This window comes from Atta cephalotes (genome assembly GCF_000143395.1).
Source record: "Atta cephalotes unplaced genomic scaffold scaffold00003, whole genome shotgun sequence".
In the NCBI taxonomy this organism is placed as follows: Eukaryota; Metazoa; Arthropoda; class Insecta; order Hymenoptera; family Formicidae; genus Atta; species Atta cephalotes.
In genome coordinates, this window is record NW_012130067.1 from 2,731,070 (window position 1) to 2,740,728 (window position 9,659).

The window sequence follows — 9,659 nt, forward strand, 5'->3', positions numbered from 1 at the left end:
CACACACACACACACACACACACACACACACACACACACACACACACACACACACACACACACACACACACACACACACACACACACACACACACACACACACACACACACACACACACACACACACACATTTGTTCGTATATACATTTATTATTTATATTATATTTGAAATTGAGATATAATTTAATTGTATAGAATATAATTACATATGCATATAATATGTTATAATCTCATATATTTATATAAAATATTTTAGTATACAACACATTTTATCCGAGAAATATCCTGAAAACATTGGATGTTTTCAGAGATATTTCTTGGAAATTAGTGCTATATGGATAAGAAAATGTTAATATTTAGCTTTATTTTGCTTTTATTTGCATTAGAATGAATGTATGTATAAGATTATAATAATCTTACAATATTTATATTAAACAATGTAGAAGATAAAAATAAAAATAGGAATTTGCAAAAAGAAGAATATGTGATTAATATAAAATATTTACCTGGTTACTTTAGCAAGTGGAAAATGTATACACAATTTCTGATAGAATTCGCAAAATTCTTTGTATGATCGGAATAGATATGTTGGATCCGGTTGGCCCTTCCGTTGGATTCGTAAAATGTACATGTAATATTTCTCTGGATCATAGCGTTTCTGATATCCATGCACCTGGACGCTTGTTAATTCACCTTCTTGCTGCATTCTATAATAATTATTTAAAAAATATATTGATACATCATCTGTTATCCGTGGAAAAATCGAGCAAAATCTTTTAAGATTTTCAATTTTTTGGAGCGTTATTACTTTTACTTATAACATTTAGCAAAAATAAAAGGCTCACGTGTACGTGCGCGGAATGAAGGATAGTAATTCCCCCTCACTGTGATCTCCAGAGAATCTCATCTGCGCCAGATTATGCAAGAAAAAGTTAAATTGCGTAAACCAACTTTTCAATGAACTTTCTATCATACGAGCGAAAGTCGCCGCTGCTTCGGGATTTGTTTGTCCAGGAAGCAGTGCTTTCTGCACATAACTAACTGCGTCCACGGTCACCCCAGGGATACCGGATGAAGTCATCTGCGAAGTTGTATACTCGTTCATTCTTGCCTTGTTTAAATGATCTTTTATTTCGATATCGTGCAACTTTCGCGCTATGATACTTTGTTTATGCAAATCACTGAGAAGATTCTTTCGCGATATTAAATTATCCATTGTGATTTATTATTAAATATTAGAAAATAACCAATATATTTTTGTTATGATCTTTATGTAAATGCTCTCCATGTAAATGCTCGGATTGTACAACAATTCCTGAACTTTTTTATTCACTTCTAACACTTTACTCTTAACATGATTGACTCAGACTGCTGCAGCATACGATATTATGAGCGCGGGCGATAAATACTAATTAACTACATCGCATATAGTTTACTGAGATAGCGGTCCGTTTTCTGATAAAACACACGGATATGTTCTTCCGTTGTGGTTTTATTGTTTTCATAGCGGTGTGGTTGACCACATAACTTACAAAATTCTTTATTTCAAATATATTCGCTCTAATTGTTTGCATAATTTATATAAAATGCATTTGTATTTATTATAATAATTAATTCAAAACATATCAGCTCATCACATTGAAAACTTCCAAAATGATTCATTTAAATTACTTAAATTTTGAACTATTCTTTTAAATTCATCTACTTTAACTATAAAATTTGAAAATATTAATATATATATATATAAAATTTAAGATTGTGATATATATATATATATATATATAGCAGCAAACAAATTTATTGGAAACTAAAAAAAAATTAACACATAATTTATTATCATATTTTGCATGAAGACTATAGAAAGATGTAACTTTTATTTTAAAAAGTATAAGTGTGAAATGTGTGAATGTGCATGTTTTTATCACATATTTTATTAGAAATTGTTAAAATCATTAAGTGCATCACATAATTACATAATAATTATTTTCCTCTAAGCTTAAAAATATTTTAAAACATACCAATCCAAAAAGATGAAGAATAAGATTTCCGTGTTTTCGTACTATATTAAAAGCTTGACAACATAAATCGACGAAATGATGAAATTTCGCTGAAGGTTTATCACCACCATTTATAACATATGCCATATCAGACGTCAGTACAAATGGCGTCCTATCTCTGATTAAAAACATAATAGCAAGAATACATTGTATCAAGATTACATTTTTTTCTTTTTTATTCTTTTAAAATATAGTACATAGTGTAAGTGCAGAAATAAATAAAACGTAATATATTATGATATACATACCTCTTAAAGTTTCCAAACATTTGCGCATCACCAAGAAATTTTCCAAAATCAATATGAAATAAATGACCAGATGTCTTTAACATAATATTGTCATTATGCCTATCACAAATTCCTAAAATATAAGTGGCAACGCTGTAGCCAGCGCAAGAAGCAGTAAAATTATCCACCGCTCTTTCATATTCCAGTTCCGAAGGATTATGTTTCGCTAACCATTCCGCAATCGGTCGATCCTTAAATGATCCTGTTAATCCAAACTCGACTTGGATTCTTCGTAATGTTTCTGCATTCGTTACCATTTCTATCATTCCGCGTTTGTGACCGGTGGGCACACAAGCAAAAGTAACCATTTTTAAATCAAGGCCTTCCTTCAACCACAATTTGTCCATAATGCGCACCATCTGAAGGGTCAACATATCCTGCTGCAAATCATCACCAACCTAGAAAAAAATACAATGTGTATATTAATATTAAAGTTTTTGGAAGAAGATAATGTTTTGTAGGATATTTTTACTTATTGAAAACGTACCTTGAATATCGCCGGGTTTATAACATTGTCACAACTGATAAAGTTAATTTTTAATGGAAGAGTGAACGATGGAAAATAGGCACATGTCTGTACATTGATACCGAATACTAATTTACTAGGAGATAGTGGTAAACATGTTCCATCGTCTTCCTTTAAGTGGCAGTGTATTTCTTGTAAACCAGTTTTAAGTGTATCCATTCGTAAAGATTCCTTTGTAACTTTAATATTTTCAGCCACTTGATGCAGGTTCTGTACAAATTACAACTTAAAGTATGTTTGGAATAAGTAAGACCATTTGAAGTAAACAGGATATAATAAAAGTTAAGACCTACTTTAACTAACAATTGTTGAGTGAGAAAACTGTTTCTCAGCGCATCTCCGATAACTGCTAATAGAGCTCTCAACATTAATTGTAATCTTCGTTGATAACGAGCACAACTAATTGCTTTGTCATCTTCCGTTGAGATTTCAGCAGAATTCTATAAAATAAATGCGCTTTATAATTTAATATAGAAAAGTTCAAATAACATATTAGCGATATATTAATATTATTAATACATATCGCATGAAGAAATTCTCTATGCTTTAATTATACAGTTATAAAAAAAAGTTATTTTTCATTTACAAGCCATATAATAAGTATTTAATGCAAATGTGTAAGTATTTAACAACGTCATCAATGCTGATCATCCAACCTGTACCTGGGGACTTTGTCCCGGCAGAGCTTGATTTAACAACCAGTAAATATAATGAGCCACTCTTGGTGAAAGTAAGGCACGTTCTAATAAGAATCGAGTTAGAGGTGATGCTTCATATGTCTCATGTTTTATTGCTTGAAGTAATTGTGGTAGATAATCAACCAATTCATCATTATTTAATTCGCGGATCCAATCAACTGCCATCTCTCTAACTTTCATATCTGGGAAGCTATAAGAAAACGACGTTTTACAAAACAGTTCTTCAGAAGTTGTAATAAAGAAATAATTGATAAGTAGTGCATACCATGGTAAAAGTAATTGTAATGCTTGTACTGGAGGCAGTGGACTCCAAATTCTAAGCGACGCATGTAAATCCGGTAGACAAGCCCAATCCCAACTGTGTGCAGCTAGTAATACTTTTGGTAACGCTTCAGGTCTATCATGTAAATAATGCCTTTTCTCCCATAAGATTTCTCTTTCATCGATAGGCGGTCTGGAAATAGAAATCAGCTTAAAAAATACCATTTTAAAAATTTAAATCTATATTTTTAATCACATAACTACAACATACCTCGAAAATGTATCTTGCTGTGTAATGTCTATTAATAGTTCTTGCGTATTTTGATCTAACGAATTAAAATCTAACGATTCCACGTCATAATCTCGCAATTCCGAAGAATTGGGGAATAAAACCTTTCCCCCATAATCGGGTAATTCTAGTCCTATAATGGGATGAGTATCGCCACGGGGATGAATTCCAGGCGCTGGCGCTGGACCTAATCGTTTGTCTGCGATAGCTGGCCAAAGAGACAGAAAAAAACTTCCTTGGCTCATAACACTAGAATTAAAATAAAGATATATAAAGATATATGTATGAAGCAACGAAAAATACAAGGTGACTATAAAAGTTTCAAAGATAAAAAGCTGAGAACAATTTGTGGCAGATGCGTTACCCGTCATAATCGAAGAATTGTATAGCACCCCATCCAAGTTCTTCTTTTTGCATTGCATTCTCTGCAGATGAATTAGATTCGTGCTCCGCAGGCTGCAGCGTACGTCCATAAAGAACTAACACAAGTCTTGCCTCCCGTGGCACTTGACACACACTTACTCCACGAAATTCCAACCTTATAATTTGTATAATTTTTATTAAATCTACATTTGGAATTTTCGATCATTGTAAATGTATTCTCGTACTTACCATGAATTAAATAAAATTCTTGGATAAAAATTCGTGCTAACCGTCATTGGTTCCGACAAAACCGGATTTCCTACAGGTCTGGTTCCATGAAAGATTTGAGCTGCCACTATATAATCGTCATGCTTCCATGTGGTTGGTAACCTATGCAAAGCTCCAACACGCACCAAAATAGTATCGATTACTTCTGTCGCAATCAGTGTATCTATTAAGAAAAAGTATATCATAATTATATCATAATTTTATCTTATACATATTGCGTTAGAAAATTAGTGTAACTTCTTACTTGTTGGAAATTCTCCTTTGCTATTCAATTGAAAGTCGACCTTAAATGCATGACAGTATGTTTCGACGAGTTCTTGAATTGCGTCGCGAATTTTATGACAATGAGAGGCAATCACATCGGGAAACTTTTTCCTTAAAGTAACTACAGCGTAATCGCCATCTTCATGTATAATCTCCGGTTTTTTACACTCTATATTAGCTGTATGAACTTGGGGCAGAAATTGACAGCAAGCATTTACGAAATTATCAACAGCTTCCGTAATTTCAAATGTTTCAATGTTTCCCATTAAGGCACATACTGCTTTAACTGCTTGTACTACACCATGCGGTTGAAGTTGAGGTAATAAGGTAGAACCTTGATTTGTGGTTGCCAATTGTAATGCTGCAGTTTCTACGCGTTCCATTTCCTTTTCTACTGTTTCTACAATAAATAACATAACAAAATGTACATTGTAAATATATCATTAATAAAAATTCTTTCTTTTATATGTGTGGATGTGCGTATACGTGCATGTGTGTGTGTGGTGTGTATGTGTGTGTGTGTGAATATATATACCTAGTAAAATAAGTAATGTATCATATGAAATAGGCTGCGATGGTTCATTTGGTAGAATATCTTCTAATTTTAAAGACTGATCACAATTATCATCTTGCAACTAAAAAAGAAAAAATAGAATAATGATTCAAATAGTCTGTGATACGTTGTAATAATGTTTGTACAACATTCGTCATACTAACCGTTCGAGCAATAGATTGTTTAATTTGTGCTCTGCTCATTATAGCTAACTCAATATCTTTTTCTAATTTAATACATAAATGTATGTATTCGTATTGTGCTAAAGTTGTGTTAGGTGCAAGATACTCAGCTAGCCCCCATACTCTTAAACAATACTTTTCTACATTTACTGTATCTTCATCATCCAAGGAACAGGCAACGTTTAAGATAACATGCTCGATACTGCAATTCACTGAAACATAATGTTTAAAATAATTACATTAAAATAATTTTAATGTAAAAAAAGAAAAAGCAATCTTACTTTGAAAATAAATTTTTTTTAGCTTACCATTACAAGTGAAAGTAATAGATGGTACAGGATCTTTATCATTACTGGGTAATTGTGGATGAACTACTAATTTTATACTTGTACCATCTGGATATAGATTCTCCATTATTGGACTAACAACGTATCCAATATTTGTACTAGGATTATTAAACGGAAATTCGCCTAAAATTGAGCCAAGTTATGAGCACAATAAAAAGTGTATTAGTGTACCATAAGAAAAGAACGTTCTTTACTAACTTCGTATAGACTTTATCATGTTGTGAAACGCCTTTAGATCACAATCATGTAGAGACGATCTAGTTTTAATGACTATTACATTCTCATACAATCGAGTTTGACGCTTCTGTTAAAAATAATATTAAAGAGTGTAACTGTTTTACTAAAAGCTGGATTTTCAAATTTTTTCGGGACTTACTCGACGATCTAAAGAGGTTCTTCGTCTTTCTATGGTATTCCATGCGGACGAATTTCGAGGAGGCAGTGGAGGTGGTGCAGCTGGCGATACAGCTGGCGATTTTGCAGATTTCTCCACAGCGGCATAAACCGGATCCGAGTTAACGCTTTCATTTGTGCTATACATATAATCAAACGGATCGAATGGATCATATACACTGCCACTAATTTGCGATTGCGAATCTGCAACAATTATTCAATGATAATGTCAGAATAAAAGAATGTACTTGCATTTTCAGTCATGTGTTTGAGTTTTAAATTTGGCTATATTATTTTATGTATTATCTTTGTACATTTGTTTTATATTATATTAATTTGTTTTATATTATATTAATAATTTAAAAAAGATAAGATTTAATTTTTACCATCTTTAAGTTCTTGCACAGAATTACTTCCATTGTCAGTCTTAATAAGTAATGGATCGAATGCTTCCAATACGCTAACTCGTACATTGGTTTTGTCTTCTATTTGCTCGAAACTATTCAAATCTATAAGATTGCTATTTGACTTTTTCTCTATCACTTTTAATATATTCAACTGTTCATCGTCTATACAAAATGGAGCACATATGGCAGGTGCAACAGTTGGTCTATAATTTATAGGCAATGGAGGAATCTAAAAAAGAAGTATATTCAATATATATTCAACACAATATTCTCTGGATTTTTCGTCATTAATTAATAAAATTTTTTTCTTAAAAAATTAGTAAAATTAACAATAGAATATATATTAAATATATATTAAATATTTCAAATCTTTTTGCATTCATTAACCTTTACAAGATGGTAATTGTCATTATAGAAGCGCTGAAACAGTGTCATATTTTGAGGCAAGAAATACAATCATATAATAAATCATAACAAATTTTTTTTCAAGGAAAAGCTTTGTAAGAATTTGAAAATAAATTCCCGTCGTCTAAAGGTTAAGAGACAACAATGAATAAAAAAATATACATAATTTATTTTTAATATTAAAAAATGCTAAATAAAAAAGAGAAAATGAGCATCTTCTAAATCTTCAGACATGATATACCTGCGTGAAGAAAAAATGCTTAAAGATAATAGATTTCCATGCAGGCTGTAAAGAAAAGTGTGTTTTAACAGACTGCTCCATATTAATCTCCTCACAAACAAATAAAAAAATAATTTGTTGTGTGTGTGTGTGTGTGTGTGTGTGTGTGTGTGTGTGTGTGTGTGTGTGTGTGTGTGAGAGAGAAAGTTTAGAATATTCATTTCAGAATAAAGAGGTTTCTACAGAAATCTGTAGTACCTGTGGTGCAATATCAGGTACATTATTGCTAACGCTACTAGCTCTTGACATGATAGGACTGATTCCTGGAGTTCCTGGCGTACATGGTGCTGTCGAAGATCGCGGGCCTGGGGAAAGAGAATGATACCTAAAGTCCCTAGACTGATATGCGCCAACTGAGCTGTTGCTTCGAGATACTCTTGATTGTTTCTTCAATAATGACGGATGGGTATCCCATTTAGGTTCTATTGGTGCTTTTCTGTAACAAAAAAAAAACATTTTTAATAGCCACAATCTTTTAAATAAAAATAAAAATTATGGGTTCATAAAGAAATATAATTTATCAGATTTTAAAATTACTTAAAAATTGCTAATATAAAAGCTTCATGATTTACTTCAAAATCAAAATAGAATTAATATGATTGTTATATAATTTTAAAAATAATTATAAAAACATATTTATATAAATGCAAACAGGCATTTCTTTAAAAAATTGTTTTGTCTCTCAACTAGGCATACTTATGACAAAAATATATATTTACGGTGGTGGTGGAGGTGGAGTTGAACAATATTCAGCCAAATCCTGTTTTATAGGGCTTGTAAAATTGATTAAATCAGTAGTATCTTGACTTGACGTGGCAGTCGTCGAATTTCTTCTACATGGTATTGGAGGTGGCGGAGCTAATATTGCAGCACTTTTTTGATTTGTGTTAATGCATCCAGGTCTTGGTCGACTTCTGCATTGAGACCTGTATATATAATGCACAAATGACTTAAATATTTTAGATAATAAACACTTCTATCAAGTTAAAGATTATTAAATTATATCCAATTATTATATATAGATATTATATCAAATTATATTATAAAATTATAATCAATTGTAATCGATATATATTATATCAAATTATATATAATATAAAATTATAATCAATTGTAAAGTTAAAATCAACTGATGAGAATGAAAAATATTAAGTGATGAAATATACACCTTTCTCCTTGCGAGCTGTCTGTCTCTGACACGCTATTCGTATTGCACACATTTTGAACGAGGCATGCCTGCTGCATGTTACTAAGTTCCAATCGTAACTTCTCCAATCTGTATTTTTCTAAAGCCAAGGTCTCCAAACTGAGAGCCTTGGCCTGCTCCAAATCCTCCTGATACTTCCTTTCATGATCGATCACCGCAGTCCTTTGGTCGCAGGTATTTTTACTGTAGTGTGACATCTGAAATGAGATTCAAACGTCTATTGTTACGTCGACAATACATTTCTCTACGATCAGTCGCAAGTAACAGTCGAATTAGGATTGGCGACGGCGTGTCATAAATCACACGTTCTAACCTATAATAGAACGGAGTCAGCGACGGGAACAGCAGCTGAAGCGGAGATATTTCCGGTTCGACGAGGCGAGTGAGTCCAAATGAATCGCTCTCAGCCTCGAGGACGGCGTCCCTCGCGGGAATGCCTAACAACTATCGTGCATCTCGCGTCGCTTCGTGTCACCCTGAAAACGTCACCGTGTCGGACGGATTTCTCGACTTTCGCGGACACGGTGACACGTAGCGACGGCCGACGCGTGCGCTACTGGCCGCCAGACTCCAGACTGACTCCAGATCAAGCCGGAGCGAGCAATGCAACGCGCATATATCGATAAACAACGGGGGAAAGAAGGAAAGGAGCAATAATAACGAGAGAGGAGAAATCTGGAGCTGCGCGGTGTGTGCGTTTAAAGGGCCGCGTTATCAGCTGCGCGACGGCTACTGGCGGACTTCGGAGCGACTTGATAAATCCGCCGGCGGCTCACCGTAGCATTATTCCCCGAACAGGCACGTTTCTCAGTTGACAGGTGCTCGTATTTCCGTTTCTCTCTCTCTCTCTCT

General features: G+C 33.3%; 1 protein-coding gene across 1 annotated transcript in view; it reads right to left on the minus strand.

Moving 5' to 3' along the window:
* LOC105625481 (phosphatidylinositol 4-phosphate 3-kinase C2 domain-containing subunit beta) overlaps positions 1-9,004 on the minus strand; it is an 11,993-nt gene extending 2,989 nt beyond the window's left edge. The window contains exons 1-22 of the mRNA XM_012206812.1: positions 8,769-9,004; positions 8,320-8,526; positions 7,799-8,036; positions 7,562-7,606; positions 6,895-7,144; positions 6,492-6,712; positions 6,314-6,419; positions 6,077-6,238; positions 5,751-5,980; positions 5,569-5,668; positions 5,014-5,433; positions 4,731-4,932; positions 4,483-4,656; positions 4,101-4,367; positions 3,834-4,022; positions 3,533-3,758; positions 3,164-3,310; positions 2,832-3,080; positions 2,306-2,742; positions 2,019-2,175; positions 846-1,081; positions 507-707 (exon numbers count right to left, since the gene is read on the minus strand). Coding sequence (XP_012062202.1) covers positions 507-707; positions 846-1,081; positions 2,019-2,175; positions 2,306-2,742; positions 2,832-3,080; positions 3,164-3,310; positions 3,533-3,758; positions 3,834-4,022; positions 4,101-4,367; positions 4,483-4,656; positions 4,731-4,932; positions 5,014-5,433; positions 5,569-5,668; positions 5,751-5,980; positions 6,077-6,238; positions 6,314-6,419; positions 6,492-6,712; positions 6,895-7,144; positions 7,562-7,606; positions 7,799-8,036; positions 8,320-8,526; positions 8,769-9,004 — 4,700 coding nt within the window. The remainder of the gene's footprint in view (positions 1-506; positions 708-845; positions 1,082-2,018; positions 2,176-2,305; positions 2,743-2,831; positions 3,081-3,163; positions 3,311-3,532; positions 3,759-3,833; positions 4,023-4,100; positions 4,368-4,482; positions 4,657-4,730; positions 4,933-5,013; positions 5,434-5,568; positions 5,669-5,750; positions 5,981-6,076; positions 6,239-6,313; positions 6,420-6,491; positions 6,713-6,894; positions 7,145-7,561; positions 7,607-7,798; positions 8,037-8,319; positions 8,527-8,768) is intronic.
* Between the last annotated feature and the right edge of the window lie 655 nt (positions 9,005-9,659).